The sequence below is a fragment of the Coffea arabica genome, chromosome 4e (genome assembly GCF_036785885.1).
Source record: "Coffea arabica cultivar ET-39 chromosome 4e, Coffea Arabica ET-39 HiFi, whole genome shotgun sequence".
NCBI classification, from domain to species: domain Eukaryota; kingdom Viridiplantae; phylum Streptophyta; class Magnoliopsida; order Gentianales; family Rubiaceae; genus Coffea; species Coffea arabica.
In genome coordinates, this window is record NC_092317.1 from 2,370,571 (window position 1) to 2,388,352 (window position 17,782).

At 37.5% G+C, this 17,782-nt stretch overlaps 4 protein-coding genes across 9 annotated transcripts; all 4 read right to left on the reverse strand.

Moving 5' to 3' along the window:
• Window positions 1–1,295: 1,295 nt before the first annotated feature.
• On the reverse strand, window positions 1,296–3,123 carry LOC113742613 (protein PLANT CADMIUM RESISTANCE 8-like). Its single transcript, XM_027270491.2, has 4 exons — window positions 2,790–3,123; window positions 2,114–2,185; window positions 1,807–2,019; window positions 1,296–1,660 (listed from the first exon to the last, which is right to left on the reverse strand). The coding sequence occupies exons 1-4, from the start codon at window positions 2,980–2,982 to the stop codon at window positions 1,569–1,571; spliced, it is 570 nt and encodes a 189-aa protein (XP_027126292.1). The 5' UTR covers window positions 2,983–3,123; the 3' UTR covers window positions 1,296–1,568.
• Window positions 3,124–3,528: 405 nt separating this feature from the next.
• Window positions 3,529–6,254, reverse strand: LOC113742615 (probable CoA ligase CCL8). 3 transcript variants are annotated; one of them, XM_072047097.1, is made up of 5 exons: window positions 5,792–6,254; window positions 5,057–5,145; window positions 4,470–4,655; window positions 4,196–4,327; window positions 3,529–4,008 (listed from the first exon to the last, which is right to left on the reverse strand). In XM_072047097.1, exons 3-5 carry the CDS (start codon window positions 4,545–4,547, stop codon window positions 3,907–3,909), a joined length of 312 nt encoding a protein of 103 aa, XP_071903198.1. In that variant the 5' UTR covers window positions 4,548–4,655; window positions 5,057–5,145; window positions 5,792–6,254; the 3' UTR covers window positions 3,529–3,906. The 3 variants fall into 3 exon arrangements, 1 of the variants encoding a protein (XP_071903198.1); XR_011813413.1 differs by lacking the exon at window positions 4,196–4,327 and having other exon boundaries at window positions 5,792–6,252; XR_011813412.1 differs by lacking the exon at window positions 3,529–4,008 and having other exon boundaries at window positions 4,050–4,327; window positions 5,792–6,251.
• Window positions 6,255–8,292: 2,038 nt separating this feature from the next.
• On the reverse strand, window positions 8,293–10,197 carry LOC113742612 (protein PLANT CADMIUM RESISTANCE 8-like). The gene is made up of 4 exons (XM_027270490.2): window positions 9,823–10,197; window positions 9,090–9,161; window positions 8,783–8,995; window positions 8,293–8,635 (listed from the first exon to the last, which is right to left on the reverse strand). The coding sequence occupies exons 1-4, from the start codon at window positions 10,055–10,057 to the stop codon at window positions 8,544–8,546; spliced, it is 612 nt and encodes a 203-aa protein (XP_027126291.1). The 5' UTR covers window positions 10,058–10,197; the 3' UTR covers window positions 8,293–8,543.
• A 405-nt stretch (window positions 10,198–10,602) lies between these two features.
• On the reverse strand, window positions 10,603–17,730 carry LOC140004247 (probable plastidic glucose transporter 3). Of its 4 annotated transcripts, none has more exons than XM_072047101.1 (16): window positions 16,872–17,730; window positions 16,493–16,546; window positions 16,280–16,379; window positions 16,012–16,123; window positions 15,859–15,926; window positions 15,617–15,749; window positions 14,625–14,724; window positions 14,430–14,542; window positions 13,752–13,845; window positions 13,036–13,189; window positions 12,778–12,921; window positions 12,626–12,703; window positions 12,379–12,463; window positions 11,572–11,686; window positions 11,133–11,343; window positions 10,603–10,941 (listed from the first exon to the last, which is right to left on the reverse strand). In XM_072047101.1, exons 3-15 carry the CDS (start codon window positions 16,368–16,370, stop codon window positions 11,161–11,163), a joined length of 1,470 nt encoding a protein of 489 aa, XP_071903202.1. In that variant the 5' UTR covers window positions 16,371–16,379; window positions 16,493–16,546; window positions 16,872–17,730; the 3' UTR covers window positions 10,603–10,941; window positions 11,133–11,160. The 4 variants fall into 4 exon arrangements, with proteins under 4 accessions (XP_071903202.1, XP_071903201.1, XP_071903200.1 ...); XM_072047100.1 differs by having other exon boundaries at window positions 16,280–16,389; XM_072047099.1 differs by having other exon boundaries at window positions 16,280–16,389; window positions 16,493–16,613; window positions 16,872–17,729.
• Window positions 17,731–17,782: the final 52 nt, after the last annotated feature.

Sequence of the window (17,782 nt, forward strand, 5' to 3'; positions counted from 1 at the left end):
ATTCTCTTCAATTAGCATCCTGCCTAGGAAAGAGAAAATGAATAATTAAATTAACAAAATATAGATTCATTATTACTTCAGAATTCTACAAATTTATGTAAAAAATACAATAATTGAGCTGAACAGGAAAGAATCAACTGCAGAGGCCCCTTGTGCGAGTGTCTAGCCTCTTTCTTGAAGCAGAGCGTTCTTAAGACGTATAATTGCAACTAGGACGGGTTGAGTTTGTGGCTTACTTATGATTTGCACATTCAACTGTGATCAGCATTTTTCAGATAAACATAATAATCTTAGCATTGAAATACCTCACACGATTAATTTGAAGTACATTATTCATATCAGCTAAAAACTAGTAACAAAATTTAATAGCTTTTTTTTTTTTGGAATAAAAAGTCTTTAAAATGCCTCGATGAAGGAGAGGATTTTAGTGAACGGAAACAGATTAGGCGTACCCAAGTCCTTTTTTTATTTTATAGAATGAAAGAAAAATCTATTGATATTCAACTAATTCGGAAGCAATATGAAACAAATTGCTAATATAAGGTATAAAAATGCTAAATTTGATAACTTAAAGCAGAAATCAGAATTGCTAAAATTGACAATTTATAAATGCTGATAAAGGGCTTCGACGCCTCTATTTCTGTTGCATATATGGCATCCCATAAAGATGTTCTTTTTATTTTTTTTTTCCAGGGTCTCCTACGCTAGGAGGAGGGGGCGGACTTAAGAAAGTCCAGAATAACTCGGAAGAAACTGAATCACCACCGGACCAAATGGATGCACTGCGCACCAGTCTAAACTTTTTGATTAAAATCACTTTTTAATGTGGCAATTGATGGGCGTTTAGGATTCCAATAAGATTTAATGATTTAGTGGTGGCGAACAGCCCAAAGCTGGTGGTTCCATAAAGAGGTTCATGTGAAGGCGAATTATATATATATATATTTTTTTTCATCACAGTGTGAAGGCGAATTATATATGGGTCGTAACTTACTCGTTACTACTATTACAAGGCGCGGAAGTTTTGTAATTTTGTTGTACGTATGGCACGGATGACGCGATTATAAGGGCTTAAGAGTTAACGCCTTCTCGTTTGTTGAAAAAAAAAAAAAAGAGTTAACGCCTTCTGATATTAAAGCGTGGTGCTAGAAGTAAAGGTGGGTACCTTCCGGTTGACGACTTGGTTTGGTGGAAGAATCGTGCTCTCCAGTGGAAAATGTTAAAGGAGCCTCTGTTCATCCATTAGAGTTAGAATTGGATGAGATCCTCTAATGCTTCAGTTTGGCATTTTAGAGTTCAATGAAAGACGAGAATTTCTTAGCCAGCAAGGTTTCAAATCAACTCGAAACGAGCTCTAAAGGGACGTTAATCTATAGTTTGTCTGCTGGTAAAAAGAGCCGGCCTCCAAGTTGTAACAAACAACACAAATGTTTACTGCAAAAAGATCTGCACTTTCACGCTTAGACCGACCTTATTCTGTTTACAGTTCACAAGCACACAACTCGTAGACTTCTTGTGGTACAGAATTCAGAGTCAACATTGTATCAACCAACGAAACCTGACAATCTTTACTTGGACATGGACTGAACAGAGGGAGGATTTGTTGCATGTGGATATCCATACTTCATTCCTTGTTGTCGAGCGAGGATTCTATTCCAGCCTGCAAAGCAATTTCCCAGGTTGTTACCACCACGATATTGAGTAGCTAAATGAACTAAAGAGTTTGGTGAGTTGTGACTAGTGTCCATGCTATGCTGAGTTTACCAATGCTCAGAATATATTCTCATAAATCGAAAGTAGAAGTACCTAAAGCAGGATCAAGATCCCTGTTCCTGAGCTCTCGAAATTCCTGACAAAGTGAACAATAGGAGCAAAAGATGTGAGAAAATACATCTTGATAAGGGGCTTCAACTAGACCATATCTGGTTCTCAGTTTTGTTCTATATTTGGAACCCATGATCCATTGAGAGCAGAGAGCAGGCATCATCAAGAGGTAAATGAAAGTGCCCACAGGACTAGCTGCAACCATCAATCAAACATGAATCAGCTTGAGCTTAGTTTGGTGAAATTTTAAAGACTCAGTCAAATCAGAACCCAAGAACAGAGGCCATACTCAGTTCTCCGGCATCTAGGACTTCTGCTATCTGACCAAATGTCACGCAGGGGCAGCATACAGTCATACCGGCTGCCAAATAATATCAGATCATTTTTAAAGTGAGGAAGGAGAAATATGTAAAGATCAGATCTAGAGTTGATCATCATTCATCAAAGAAGCAACAGACAGAGAAATCACGAATTACAAATTTATGATAGTGTTTCTGACTGTTAGTCATCAACGTTCTTTTCAGTAAAATAATCAACCAGCTTCAATTTTCGGAACCGTCCACCAAGAAATATTTGTCCAGAAACCACAATTCATGCAATCTTCATCCTAATTGAACTTCTTTCTGTGCATATTGTAGTTTGTTAAGAAATTGAAATTCCCGTGGTGAAATACCTTTCCAGAGTGATTCAAAGGACTTTATTTCGCATGTTCCCATAAGCCTTGGTTTCTAACAGGCCACAACCCCATCCCCAACCATCGCTTGCCCTCTCCATCGTTACCGTCCAATTCTTCACCGCCAAAATATATATATATATATATAGTTTATTCATTCCATTCTAAACACGAAGTCCAAATGTCTTGAGCTTCTGGACAATGATATATCTGGTTTTGAGATTGACTCTAATCTGGTTTATCTTCAGTTACTAAGAACAAATGGAGAGAACAAACAAGAAAGAGCGATTACCATTTGTTTTGTCTTCATGGCAGTCGAACAAGCCTGTACTCCATGGGCTTCCTACGAAAGTAGGCGGTGCCAGCGACACTCCTCCTCCTTGTGCTACTGGAGGAAATGAGACCACTGCTTCTCCTCCCTGTTTTGGATCAGTTTCTACTGCTACATCTGTGGCTTCCACTTTAAATTTTAAAGTCACGATCATTGTTAAGGATGCTTTATATCTTTCTCGTTCTGCTCACCACAAAACGAGAAATATGCTGGAAGTAGATGGCATGCCAACTGCTTTCATATATTTATCATACGCTCTTTAGTAGTAGTATGTGCCAATGCCTATCTTCTTGATTTTTTTTATTTTTATTTTTTCATTTTTTGGATGGCGGCCTTCTTCATTCGGAGCAAGTCGTCGAAAAGTCAATGTGATGCACAATAATATCTTTCACGATAGATAGATTATAGAATATGGAGCTAGAAAGTAATGGGTAAGTAGCTGAAAAATATACAATTTCTGACTGGAAGTTCAGTCCAAGTTTCCTATCAAATCCAGCCAGTTGCACCAGCGACAAAGCAAATAAAACTTGGAATTTCCCCGTTTTCTAGAAGCTGGGTTTATGGCGGGCATTGCCGTCTTAATTACTGGAATATTAAGCAAAAAATTACCATGCCCGACTTTCCAATAGAATTATTTTTCTTCGTCAGATACAAGTACAAAAGTTTTCAGCAAGCAGTCAAGGAAGTGAAACTGGGACTGTTATGAAGTGAAATCAAAAGAAGAATCCTTCTGTTCTGAACGTAGTAGTAATCGCCCCCATTAATTGATGCAGTCATTATTCCGAACAATTTCTAACTGCTGCAAATACAGCATCTAATCTAATAACGATACAAGGTTATGCTAACTCTAAAATAGTTGCTAAAAATTGCAGCAGAGAGGCCTTGCTATTTGCTCACAGAACGTACCAGGCACTATACGAGAGTATTGCAGGGTCACGCCATTAAGTGAAGTGTATGCTTCGGATTGTTCTCTCTCCCGAATGTCCTCTAGCCATACACCTCCGCAGAATAACAGTGAAATGACCACAAAATAAGAATAAATTCTACATATTTTAACCAGCATTTGATCAGTAATTGCTCAAATTTCTCTTGAAGCTAATGTCCCATAATTATAGAACCCTTGTAACTCAGGATCCATAGCTTCATAACCTTGTATTAATCGTGTATACATAGTTGGAACCTGCATCATGCAAAGGGAAAACATGAACTACACCATTAAAATGACAAAAGCTCTCCGGAAATTACAGGTATATTGAATGACTTCAAACAGGTATAATTATTGTTGCCTCATGAGGAACCATCCTGAGAATATAAGTAAATAACGTGGTTATTTATAACCACCTAGAGACATAGAATTATGACATTACATAAGCAGCATATTTCTCACTTCCCCCTGTAAATACAGTTATAGCATCATCAACTTTTGTCTCTTTTCTTGGATATGATTCCCGCCATCCCTGCCAAATTCCCCCAACGCTAAATTTTGGCATGAACTCCACCTTTAAAAAAAAAAAAGGGACAAGCAATATCACAAGTGCTGCAACAAGACATTATTGATTCTTTGGCAGGAAAGTTATAGCATAAATTTGCAGTATAATTTCCGTTACAACTTTGAACATGTGGAAATATATAAGAACTTACCACAGAACCAGCGTATAGAGGAGCAAGCAAAGCATTGAAAAGGCCGTGCACATGTTGGTAGAAGTTAAGGCTAGACATATAACCAACATTTCATCGAACTTATACAGCATATCAACCCAGCAAATAGGAGAAGAGATGGGAAAAGCAAATAGGTGAGTACTCCCAAGCATTTGCCAACATTTGAACCTGAAATTAAGCAAACCATCGTAATGATTATTTCAAGGTGAAACAGAAGTGCAATGAAAAGGAAATACGCTTCAGTCAAAACCTAACAGTTCCAACTTCCAAAAAGCACACTTTAGAAAGAAAGAGTTGACAGCAAGCATTTTGCATTATGCAAGTAAAATTGACAACATATTGCTCTGCCTTGTACGTGAAAGAAGAGCATTGCATGGCAATCAATTTTTGTTGTCTTATTATAACGCATATTCACCATACAAGCACATCTTACCCTGCCAAAAGTCTGACATTTTCCAGATTAAGGAAAGGTCTAGAGTAATTGGAAAAACTAAAAGAACATTTTCCCATTTCATTTTGTTTTAGACCAAGTACACACAATATAAATGACAGGCAAGTAATAAAAATACCTGAGCCAAGATGCTTCTGTGTGCATGAACAACTCCTTTTGGTTTACCTGTTGTGCCGCTAGTGTACAGTATTAATGCCGGTTTCTCATCTACATTTGGACATGAAAGTCAGCAAAGAGAATACTGTAATTTGAGCATTTAAACTTGTCGTAAACATACACAAAACCAAAGGCAAACACCTTCGATCTCACTAAAGTTTTCTATTCCCTGTACCCGCTCAATAACATTCAGCTCTCCGTTATGTGACTGATCAAGCTCAGTTGATGTGCTAACAACAGGAGGAAGAAGAGAAAAGTGAGCTGCAGTTTTAGCTGCAACATCTTTCAAGAGTTCCAGGCAGTTTCAGAGAGACCATTGTCATGAAATACCAATACCATCAAAGAGGAAAAAAATTACTTTCTCCTACTTAAGCAAAACTAGTCCAAAGCCCCCAAAAATTTCAAAACTTGATTCACCAATACCGGAACTTATGTATTCCATAAGTTCCTTACCGCTCCTGCTTTGGCTTGATAATCAAATATTCCTTCTTCAATTCCTAACCGTCCCCATTCCCCTTTCCTGTTTCTCCTTCCACACCTCCCCTTTTTGATATACAACTGATATTGTAACAGGATAACAAAAGCAGAGTCCAATATACCCCATTTACACGTACTTACAAACATATGATATACAATACGAAGGTCATAAGTTAATAAGTCAAACGAAAGGCTATTAGATTATGAAAAGGGCTCTTACCGGAGGAAAGAAACCGAACTTGGGAAGTGGGATTGGTGGGATTTTCGCGAAAAACTTGAAGAAGAGGCAGAGGACATAAAATTCTGGTCTTGACAAAAGAAGAAGATGAATTTTTTGGAAGACGTCTGAGACTAACAAGTAGCTGGAGCTGGCAGTTGAAGGCTGGCTTGGGATTAAATGAAGTCATACTTAGGTGGGAACAGTAATTACGGCAATTACCGCTCAATTTATTTATGGCCACTGTCACCATATCATCACTGCTCACTCATTCAAACTAATCGCGCCACAGGTTCAGATGAACAACCTGCTGAAATTTTGGTTCACATTTCTTTAAGAACTGTTCACACTACTTCTAGTTGATATTGTAGATTACAACACATCAGTAATATTTTGGGGAGGTTTGGTTGGAAGCTTTGATGGATATGCTGGTTGAGAGTTTGAGAAGAGACAATAAACGAATTGCATAAATGTCGTAAAACATAGGCGGGGTTTTATACGAGTCCGGGTTCGAAGTTTTGTCCAGCTTGTCCATTTGTGCAATTGATTAACAAACTTGTCCATTTGTGCAATTGATTAACAAAAATGGGAGTGTAAATAATATTTTCTTGAACAAAATAGAATTTTGGTGTAAATTTAAATTTTGTCCAATCATATATAATTAACAAGTATTTTAACCTGTGCATTAGCATGATTTTTTGTATTATTATTAGTTGTGATTTTATGGAAGCATAAATAATTTTAAAAAATAAAATAATATTCTTACATACACATGAATATTTAAGTGTTCAGATAACATATTAATCTTTGAAAACTTTTATTCATATGTTTATTTGAATATAATATTATTCATAAGAGATGCAAGGAATACGAACAGGTTAATAGATATCTCTTAATTAGTTATTAAATTTTTGCATGATTAAAAACCTAAAAATATATATCTATGTTTAATTAACTACCAGATATGCAAAAATATATTTTCTCCATAAACAAATATTAAGTTTCTGACAACATTAATTAAGTAACAAGTAAAATAACACTAAATAAAGCTAATAAATATGGATAAAATAGAAAGTGTATTTATAAATAAAAATATATAGTTTGATAGAATAGAAAGAAAAATAAAAACAAAAAATAATTCAAATTTATCAAAATGGACCAAGTTGCTAGGAGAGAGAGAGAGATTGTGAGAAATTTTGATTGGAGAAGAGTTGGATGTGAATATGGATAAAACCCAAATATCTAAGTGACCCACCAATTCTCTTCATTTAGCATACTGCCTGGGAAAGAGAAAATGAATAATTAAATTAACAACTTTCTTTTGGATATATAGATTCATTATTACATCAGAATTCTACAAATTTACGTCAAAATTGTAAAAATTACAATAATTGAGCTGAACAGGAAAGAATCAACTGCAGAGGCCCCCTCATGCGAGTGTCTAGCCTCTTTCTTGAGGCAGAGCGTTCTTAAGACGTATAATTGCAACTAGGACGGGTTGAGTTTGTGGCTTACTATGATTTGCACATTCAACTGTGATCAGCATTTTTCAGATAAACATAACTAATCTTAGCATTGAAATACCTCACACGATTAATTTGAAGTACATTATTCATATCAGCTAAAAACTAGTAACAAAATTTAATAGCTTTTTTTTTTTTTTTGGAATAAAAAGTCTTTAAAATGCCTCGATGAAGGAGAGGATTTTAGTGAACGGAAACAGATTAGGGGTACCTAAGTCCTTTTTTTATTTTATAGAATGGAAAGAAAAATTTATTGATATTCAACTGATTCGAAACAATATGAAACAAATTGCTAATATAAGGTATAAAAATGCTAAATTTGTTAACTTAAAGCAAAAATCAGAATTGCTAAAATTGACAATTTATAAATGCTGATAAAAGGCCTTCGAGGCCTCTATTTCTGTTGTATATATGGCATCCCATAAAGAGGTTCTTTTTATTTTTTTTTTCCAGGGTCTCCTACACTAGGCGGAGGGGGCGGACTTAAGAAAGTTCAGAATAACTCGGAAGGAACTGAATCACCACCGAACCAAACGGGTGTACTACGCACCCGCCTGAATTTTTTGATCAAAATCACTTTTTAATGTGGCAATTGATGGGAGTTTAGGATTTTAATGTTTTGGTGGTAGCCACCAGCCTGAGGTTCATGTGAGGGCGAATTGTATATGGGTCGTACCTTACTCGTTACTACTATTACAAGGCGCGGAAGTTTTGTAATTTTGTTGTACGTATGGCACAGATGACGCGATTTATAAGGGCTTAAAAGTTAACGCCTTCTGATATTAAAGCGTGGTGCTAGAAGTAAAGGTGGGTATCTTCCAGTTGACGACTTGGTTTGGTGGAAGAATCGCGCTCTCCTGTGGAAAATGTCAAAGCAGTCTTTGTTCATCCATTAGAGTTAGAATTGGTTGAGATCCTTCTAATGCTTCAGTTTGGCTTTTTAGAGTTCAATGAAAGACGAGAATTTCTTAGCCAGCAAGGTTTCAAATCAACTCGAAACGAGCTCTAAAGGGACGTTAATCCATAGTTTGTCTGCTGGTAAAAAGAGCCGGCCTCCAAGTTGTAACAAACAACACAAATGTTTACTGCAAAAGGATTTACACTTTCACGCTTAGACCGACCTTATTCTGTTTACAGTTCACACACGCACTTGCACACACACAACTCGTAGACTTTCTTATGGTAGAGAATTCAGAGTCAACAATGTATCAAACAATGAAATCTGACAATCTTTACTTGGACATGGACTGAACAGAGGGAGGATTTGTTGCATGTGGATATCCATACTGCATTCCTTGTTGTCGAGCGAGGATTCCATTCCAGCCTGCAAAGCAATTTCCCAGGTTGTTACCACCACGATATTAGAGTTGCTAAATGAACTAAACAGGTTGGTGAGTTGTGACTAGTGTCCATGCTATGCTGAGTTTACCAATGCTCAGAATATATTCTCATACATCGAAAGTAGAAGTACCTAAAGCAGGATCAAGATCCCTGTTCCTGAGCTCTCGAAATTCCTGACAAAGTGAACAACAGGAGCAGAAGATGTGAGAGAATACATCTTGATAAGGTGCTTCAACTAGACCATATCTGGTTCTCAGTTTTGTTCTATATTTGGACCCCATGATCCATTGAGAGCAGAGAGCAGGCATCATCAAGAGGTAAATGAAAGTGCCCACAGGACTAGCTGCAACCATCAATCAAACATGAATCAGCTTGAGCTTAGTTTGCCTAAATTTTAAAGACTCAGTCAAATCAGAACCCAAGAACAGAGGCCATACTCAGTTCTCCAGCATCTAGGACTTCTGCAATCTGACCAAATGTCACGCAGGGGCAGCATGAAGTCATAACGGCTGCCAAATAATATCAGATCATTTTTAAAGTGAGGAAGGAGAAATATGTAAAGATCAGATCTAGAGTTCATCATCAATCATCAAAGAAGCAGCAGACAGAGAAATCACGAATTACAAATTTGTGATAGTGTTTCTGACTGTTAGTAATCAACGTTCTTGTCAGTAAAATAATCATGGTTATTGACTACCATACATCAACCAGCTTCAATTTTCGGAACCGTCCACCAAGAAATATTTGTCCAGAAACCACAATTCATGCAATCTTCATCCTAATTGAACTTCTTTCTGTGCATATTGTAGTTTGTTAAGAAATTGAAATTCCCGTGGTGAAATACCTTTCCAGAGTGATTCAAAGGACTTTATTTCGCATGTTCCCATAAGCCTTGGTTTCTAACAGGCCACAACCCCATCCCCAACCATCGCTTGCCCTCTCCATCGTTACCGTCCAGTTCTTTACCGCCAAATATATATATATATATATATATATATATATATATATATAGTTTATTCATTCCATTCTAAACACGAAGTCCAAATGTCTTGAGCTTCTGGACAATGATATATCATATATCTGGTCTATAACTTTTGAGATTGACTCTAATCTGGTTTATCTTCAGTTACTAAGAACAAATGGAGAGAATAAACAAGAAAGAGCGTTTACCATTTGTTTTGTCTTCATGGCAGTCGAACAAGCCTGTACTCCATGGGCTTCCTACGAAAGTAGGCGGTGCAAGCGACACTCCTCCTGCTTGTGCTACCGGAGGAAATGAGACCACTGCTTCTCCTCCCTGTTTTGGATCAGTTTCTACTGCTACATCTGTGGCTTCCACTTTTCCCATTTGGTCACCTAAATTCTGCTCACTATGAAACGAGAAATATACCGAAACTTTTCCCATTTGCCAAATGCTTTCACATATTTATCATACGCTCATTAGTAGCATGTGCCAATGCCTATCTTCTTGACTTTTATTTTTTTTTCATTTTTTCATTCTTTGGATGGCGGCCTTCTTCATTCGGATTCGGAACAAGTCGTCGAAAACTCCTTTTTTGTTTTCTTTTGGGAAATTTACAGATTTGTAAAGGTCAATGTGATGTACAATAATATCTTTCACGATGGATAGATTATAGAATATGGAGCTAGAAAGTGATCGGTAGCCGAAAAATATGGAAACAATTTCTGACTGGAAGTTCAGTCCAAGTTTCCTGTCAAATCCAGCCAGTTGGACCAGCGACAAAGCACATAAAACTAGAAATTTCCCCGTTTTCTAGAAGCTGGGTTTATGGCGGGGATTGCCGTCTTAATTATTAAGCGAAAAATTACCATGCCCGACGTTCCAATAGAATTATTTTTCTTCGTCAGATACAGGTTAAAAAGTTTTCAGCAGGCAGTCAAGCCATATGGAAGATAAAAAAGGAAACGCAAGCGAAACTGGGACTGGTATGAAGTGAAATCAAAAGAAGAATCCTTCTGAGCGTAGTAATCGCCCCCATTAATTGATGCAATCATTATTCCTACCAATTTCTAACTGCTGCAGCACAGCACAGCACACCACCTGCACTTGAACCAATTTCTAACTGCGGCAAATATTGCATCTAATCTAATAACGATACAAGGTTATGCTAACTCTAAAATAGTTGCTAAAAATTGCAGCAGAGAGGTCTTGCTATTTGCTCACAGAATGTACGAGGCACTATACGAGAGTATTGCAGGATCACGCCATTAAGTGAAGTGTATGCTTCGGATTGTTCTCTCTCCCGAATGTCCTCTAGCCATACACCTCTGCAGAATAACAGTGAAATGACCACAAAATAAGAATAAATTCTACATATTTTGACTAGCATTTGATCAGTAATTGCTCAAATTTCTCTTGAAGCTAATGTCCCATAATTATAGAACCCTTGTGCTGCAAAGAAAATTAAATTAGTTTTGCTTTAGAAATCGATATCCAATTGCATTTCAGTACCAGATACCTTAGCAGATAAATCAGCCGCAGCACCACTAATCAGCTGGAAGAAATGCCATCTCAATTTCTTGAAGCGTCTTCCCTTTTGTTTCGACAATATTTTTCCTCACAAAGACTACTGCGACAAAGCAAAAGATGCCGAAGGACGCGTAGAGAATTTGTGGGCCAAGTTGCTCCAGTAACCGCAAAAACAGCAGACCAACAAAAAAATTTATGACCTGATTATACATTAAGAAACAATTAAGTACCGAACTTAAATGAAGCCACAGCTACTGCAAATGCCAACTATGATCATACATAAAAATGCTTCAAATTATTCTTGAAATTTACCGTCAGCGAAGTAACAGAGCAGTGTGAGCAAAAGCTTTCTTAACAGCATTCCCATTGAAAAAACAACAAAGCAGAGCATGAACAATCATATGTGTAACAGGTGAGAGCATCATTACCCAATGCACGGCCATACAGACAGCCATGGCCTTTTCCCTAATTCGGGCTGGAAGTATCTCCGACAGCAGCAGACTAGGGACTGGGCCAGCACCCAAAGAAAATGTCAACACAAACCTGAATAAACAGCATCACAATCAGAAAAAACAGCTTGTCACCTGCACTTGGACACTATATCTTAAACGGTCTGAAAAATAGTCGTACATTTCGTGCATTACTTCCAAATAAAAATAGCAATTCAAAATTTCAGCTGGTGGGTCATGTAGGAAAAAACTCCCAGAATGGCTTTTTTTTTTTGACAATCAAAAAGGGTTATTCAGTTGTCTTTGGCTCCTGGTTACAGTCTTTGATGATCTTTTAATCCATAATCCTGCCGCTGCACAGGATCGCAGGTCATTCTTGGTAGGGAGCTCATGGAAGGGGAGCCACAGGAAGTCTCTGCTTCGGGGGTTTACTGTCCAAACACACTTGTTTAAAAACTTAATGCTTTTAGTTCCCGTCCATTTACAAGATAAGTTCTCTTCATCACACTGTAAAGCACAAAGATTCTTACAAAAAAACTAAAATAGATGTTTAGTTCCAGACCAATGTTTAGTTCCCACTAGGTTAGCAGTTACATACACTTCTGTTCTTTTTTCATTATCACAGATTTTATTTTCTATTCCCTCTCTGGTCTTCTGGAGGAGTTTCAAAGGAAGCTAAAAAACTGCTCATTTATTATTGGTAGGTGCAGTGAAGTGCTGATCATCGCATTACTTAGATGCTTTTTTTTCTTTTTTTCTACAGCAGCTATTGAGAAAATTACTTACAGAAGCATGCCACCAACTGATAGGTAAAGCACTACAGAGCCTGACAGAAGTGAACTTGCTCCAATGACTTGGAAACCCATGGATACTGCCTGCATAAATAAGCAACTTTAGAGTTCAAGAAATATCATCACGACTAAATCATGCGCTTTTTGTGAAGCTCTCCCACTCCATGGCAATATCATCACGACTTCTAAAAATCTAATGGTATGACATCCAACGAATCAAGCACAAGCGAGGATGATTTTACTTGCCATGCCTGAGAAACTCCAAAGTAGAAGCCCCTTCCTTCCCATTTTATCCATCAAAACCATAGCAATAATTGAGCCTGATAAAGTTACAGAGGTTAGAGAAGAGGCCATTAAACTACTTAGATAGTTTAAATGCATTAGACTCCTGTACCTGATAAATTTACAATTCCTACACATATATTCGCAATGTCTGAAGGAACACCGGCACTTGTAAAGACAGTTGAAGAGAAGTAGAATACAGCATTTATCCCAGACAATTGTTGCAAGGCAAGTAGTGTGGAACCGAGAAAAACCACTGCCAAAAACAGAAGGTGATGGTGTAATTAGTAAAAGAGCAAGAAAATGATATTTTTGTTTGTCAGTGGGAAAAAATGCTTAACAAAGATTACAGCAAGAGAATTAATTGTACCTCTAACATGACGACCAATAAATAAATCTGAAAACTTAGCAGTATCAACCTCATCCCCCCTATCTGACTTTGTTAATTCAGCCATTGCATATTTAACATGTGATGCTCCAAACAGCCTCTCAGTGTTTTCTTCAGCTTCAGCCATTCTTCCTCTCTGAGGCAAATGCAGGTGTGATTAAAAATGAACAGAGTTGGAAGGGATTTTCGAACCAAGATGATACTATTAATAAAACAAATAATCAAGCACACAAAAATGGTCTTTGCATCAATGTGCAGAATTAATCTTTTGCAAATTTCATGTTTGAGAAAGGGAACGAGAAAGATACAAAGCATCCTTAACAATGAACTATACACAGTTAATACTATCAGATGCTGTATCCACCGGAAAACAAGAAACCATGTTTTAATGTATGAGAATAAAAAAGAAATAAGCATATCTTGGTCAGATGAAGACATTTATTAGCTGGTATTTTGAATACTAAATTTCACCACATTTATATGCATTGCATGTTGGATATTAAAAGTGACAACATCAATACTAGGATAGAAGGCTGCCCAGTTTTAGAGACAAATCGCGTTGATTTTAAAAGCAATGTATAACGGTTGACAAGATTAATTGTATGGGCATTTTTGAAAAAATATCACTGCAAATTCACCAAATACATTCCTAAGGATATTAAAACTTGCAATAGCATTTCATATAAGGGTATGAGCACCTTAAATAGCCAATGAGGACTTTCAGCACAGAATTCCATTAGAATAGCAAGTAATGCAGCAGGAAGGGCAGAGACCCAAAAGCAGACTCGCCACCTGTGCACGTCATTAGACTAAATTGTTAATTAAAACTCTACATCTCTAATCATTGTCTTAGCTAATTTTGACACAAAATCAAGACTGGATAAATAGGTTTAACAAGAAAAATGAGATTCATATGGGTTTCCACTATTAGTTTATTCAAGCTTAAGGAGAAAGTGGAAATGTGTTTGTTTACCTTTCTCTTGCACATAGGAAAGAGGAAACATTAAATGGTTCAAACTTTCTGCTTTAGATAAATGGATACAAAATCTTGGCGCCCAAAAACAGATAAGAACGCTAAAATCTTAACAAAGTGAATGTCAAATAATCTTCTGGCCAGGTGCTATAGCAAGTCTAATAAAGATAATCATAGCAGAACTTGTTCAGGATAAAAACACAAATTTTTGTCCGTGAATATTCATCGCTATTAACTTTTCAGTTGACCCGGTAGTTATATAAAGTAAGCCCGTAATTTCTTGCCCATTGTGGCACCATTGACGAAAAGGACAATCTGTTGGCACTCTAAAAGTAGATAAACCAGAAAGGCAGATCTTGTAAAACAAAACGACATGTTTCAGCATTCATGTGAAGCATCTTACCAACCCATGAGCTCCTTGGATGGAATCCCAACAAAGAAAGAGGCCATCAGTCCAAGGCATGTTGCAATCTGAGTGCAGCTCCCATAAGTGCCTCTTACAAAAGCTGGCGAAACCTGCTCAGATTTATCAACCATAAGTATAATTAGTGTCTGGCAATAGCTTCCCTTAAAAGTACAAAACCATCTTGTTTGATACCTCTGCCACATAAAGAGCTGCTACAGGAGGCCCAAGACCCATCCCCATTCCAACAAATAACCTTCCAAGAAGCATGCCTCGAAGAGTAGTTGCGGTTGCACTGCAAGTTTGTGGAACATAGTTCAGGTTCAAACAACACAGGATATGATCATAAAACTTGAAAACATTTAAAAAAAAAAAAAACCACACACACATAAATAAGACAGAAATTTCCTATTGTCAAGCCCTTTCTACAGCTTGAGTCAGTGGTGCCTACTAGTTTGATTGCACTATATTCTCATCTATTCCACACATCTATAGTTGAAAGAGTGCCCACTGAGGATTGACAGCTCAATACTGGGAATATCTCCATTTTGTCCCTTAGAGAAAGGAATCGACAAGGTTTCCATATGCTATCTTATTGAGTCAGTTAGATGTAATTGGCATACGGTATACCTAGTGATTGTATTTACCTCTCTCGTCAATGGTACAATTCAAATTGATGTATTATACCACAACAAAAGTAAAAGTAAGTGAACAAGGAATAGAACTCAATGCTGTTTCTTTCAATGTAGTGACACCCCCGCTCCATTTTTGGTGGTGAATCACCCAAGTTGATCACTTAATCTTCAAAACACAAACATTTCCAAAAGCCTTACGATTTGATTGTGGCCTCTGCTGGAAGGTAGATTTGATTATATAGAAGCAGATGGGAAGTTTGAAAATGAACTAACAAGCAGTTAAAGACCGTCTATCTGATTATCATATTGACATGAATACTAGACAGCGAGATGATCTACAACATAATAAGATAGAATGTGAGAGTGCAACGGAAATTCAGAGATATTAAAGCTAATTTGCCAACCTATTTAGGTTAGCCCAGCATTTGGTGAACCCATCTTTAAACGTTGTGAAATGCCAAAAAATAGATTTAGTATGACTGTTAAGTATCACTTGTCAAGGTCGATTGCTTTCCAATTGCCAAGCAACAGACCAATAAGATGTTTATGTACCTCACGGAAGCACCAATGATCATTGGTAAAGCACACAACTGGAATGCCCTGCGACGCCCAACCCCATCTGCTGTCCAGCCACTGAATAATGAACCAACAAAAGCACCTCCCAAACACGTACTCACCACCAACCCTGTAAATGGGGTTTAAAAAGAATAAACAAGAAAATCTCATGAGATGGAAATTCAAGAATGTTAGTTAGTCAAACAACAGTAGTGTTCAAGACCAAGAATTGAAATTACCTTCAGCCAGGGTACTTCCTCTGAAGCTGAGGTCCAAAGATATGCTTTCTAATGTGTCATTAACTATCCTGAACAAAAAGAACAGCATTAAAGAAGTGATCATCATGCAAAATCACGCATAAGAAAGCATGAAAGATGAGGCGGTATAAATACCCGAGGTGATAGCCAAATAGGAAGGATGAGAGAGTTGCCACCAGTACATGAGGCAAGGAACGTTTCCAGGAGGGAAGTCCAGCTTCTTTTAAGACACCACTCGGTGATCGGCCTAAATGTCCCAATATCAAATTTCGCTCAAACAATGAGAAGGAATTAGAGGTTTCAGGATTCAGGTAGGAATACAACTGAGTAGGAGCACGGATTAAATTCCATTTCTGTGATTTTGAAGCTGAAGGTTACTAAAGCTTAAAAGAGAAAAATGTACCGAGGCTGTCTTCTGAGGCGTTGCCGTTGAGACGCTCTTTTGACGAGATACGCTTATAAGTTGAGTACAAGTTGCGTTGGCGCCCCCACATCACTAAAATCTGGGTTATGCTATGCAAAGAGAGAAATAAAAATGCTTAAATTTTACCATCAGATCCGAAAAAATAAAACTGAAGACTCTTGAATCCAATGCATTTAATCCTTTCATACTCACCTTTCGAGAAACCAAAATTCCAATGGCTCGATGGCTTTGGCGCTTTCAGATGATCTAAACAGACGAAACAAGGTATCATCAGCCTTGTTTTTCTGTGTTTGTATGATCTATCTATAATATACTGCTGCGTCGCATATAATCAAAATCAGAACACTCGCGAGGTTATGCAGCCATATATCATCGATTCACATACAATTTGCAATAAAGTTCAATTGGATAAATTCACTCGTTCACGTTCGTAAGCCAATGCAGATAGATTGGAATTATACATAACATTGTAGAAAGAAAGGGAAAAAAAAAAGAGGCTTGAAATATAGAGACAATGAATGGCATTAGCATGCAGGTGGAAAAAGAGGCGACTTGTACTGGAGTGACGTACCTCTACGGTTTTAAGTGCGGCAGTAATGGCTTTTGGCTACATATACATGTGCGTATCGTTGAGTTTAAGGGAAGAAAATGGAGGAAATGAAATCTCGACCAAATGATAGAGACGGGCTGAGAATGACGGGAAGACGCTAGCGTGCTTGGCGCCGCAAGATAAACATTAGTATTAGTAGTAATACTCTAGTAACTGACTACTAAGTCCAGGGGGCAATTGTGCCTTTTTCCTTTTTTTGGTTGGACAAAGTTTCATTCTCCCATTCTTGTAGAGATTGCAGGTTAACTTTCTGCATCTCCCTGAATTGATGACCGACCCAAGTCTAGCTCCGGTTCCAGTTGTCAAAGCTGGTGCCAACTGTGCCGTCATCATTAATTACCAACATTAAGCATCCCTTTAACTTCTCAAACTTCTATTAGATCCCAAAAATAGTTCCATGGATCAAGCAAACATATTCATCGAATACGTTCTTATATGCAAATCATAACAATTTTTTTTCTCCGTGTTTCTATCTCATCAGTGTATCGCTGCGATGCGCTTCACAAGTCCTTTCACCTCCAAATTCTAATGTCATTGCATTCTTTTCATCTTTATAGGCCTTGCTTGCATTTCAAACATTTGGTGTGCATATCTCATGGTTTTTATCTTGCGCTTCAGTCTTGTTGAAAGTTACAAGCTCTTGAATCTCCAGAGCACCAAAGCCTCCCGTTCAACACCAAAAAAGAAATCATTCATCTTGCTTTGCAGTTCCGGCGTTGAACTACCACGCCTCACTGAGTTTTCGGTCCTATGTATAGTCTGGGACAAATCAACTAGCGTTCGAACTCAAGATTTTACCTAGAAACAAGATAACCAGTTCTTTCAATAATTGGAGGCCTTGAGAGAGGAAGAAAAAAAGTTGCAGAGGACTT

Bases quoted from the DNA above. Each gene is read 5' to 3' on its own strand.
- LOC113742615 (XM_072047097.1), bottom strand. From the start codon at position 4,547: ATGTCTAGCCTTAACTTCTACCAACATGTGCACGGCCTTTTCAATGCT. The intron at 4,328-4,469 runs GTAAGTTCTTAT...TTTTTTTTAAAG, and splicing joins CTCTATACGCTGGTTCTGTG to GTGGAGTTCATGCCAAAATT. The intron at 4,009-4,195 runs GTAATGTCATAA...TGCATGATGCAG, and splicing joins GTGAGAAATATGCTGCTTAT to GTTCCAACTATGTATACACG.
- LOC113742613 (XM_027270491.2), bottom strand. From the start codon at position 2,982: ATGATCGTGACTTTAAAATTTAAAGTGGAAGCCACAGATGTAGCAGTA. The intron at 2,186-2,789 runs GTAATCGCTCTT...ATTATTTGGCAG, and splicing joins CCATGAAGACAAAACAAATG to CCGGTATGACTGTATGCTGC. The intron at 2,020-2,113 runs GTATGGCCTCTG...TGATGGTTGCAG, and splicing joins CCTAGATGCCGGAGAACTGA to CTAGTCCTGTGGGCACTTTC.
- LOC140004247 (XM_072047101.1), bottom strand. From the start codon at position 16,370: ATGTGGGGGCGCCAACGCAACTTGTACTCAACTTATAAGCGTATCTCG. The intron at 13,846-14,429 runs GTAAGATGCTTC...TGACGTGCACAG, and splicing joins TCCAAGGAGCTCATGGGTTG to GTGGCGAGTCTGCTTTTGGG. The intron at 11,344-11,571 runs GTAATGATGCTC...ATGTATAATCAG, and splicing joins TCTGTATGGCCGTGCATTGG to GTCATAAATTTTTTTGTTGG.
- LOC113742612 (XM_027270490.2), bottom strand. From the start codon at position 10,057: ATGGGAAAAGTTTCGGTATATTTCTCGTTTCATAGTGAGCAGAATTTA. The intron at 9,162-9,822 runs GTAAACGCTCTT...ATTATTTGGCAG, and splicing joins CCATGAAGACAAAACAAATG to CCGTTATGACTTCATGCTGC. The intron at 8,636-8,782 runs GTACTTCTACTT...ATTGCTTTGCAG, and splicing joins GGATCTTGATCCTGCTTTAG to GCTGGAATGGAATCCTCGCT.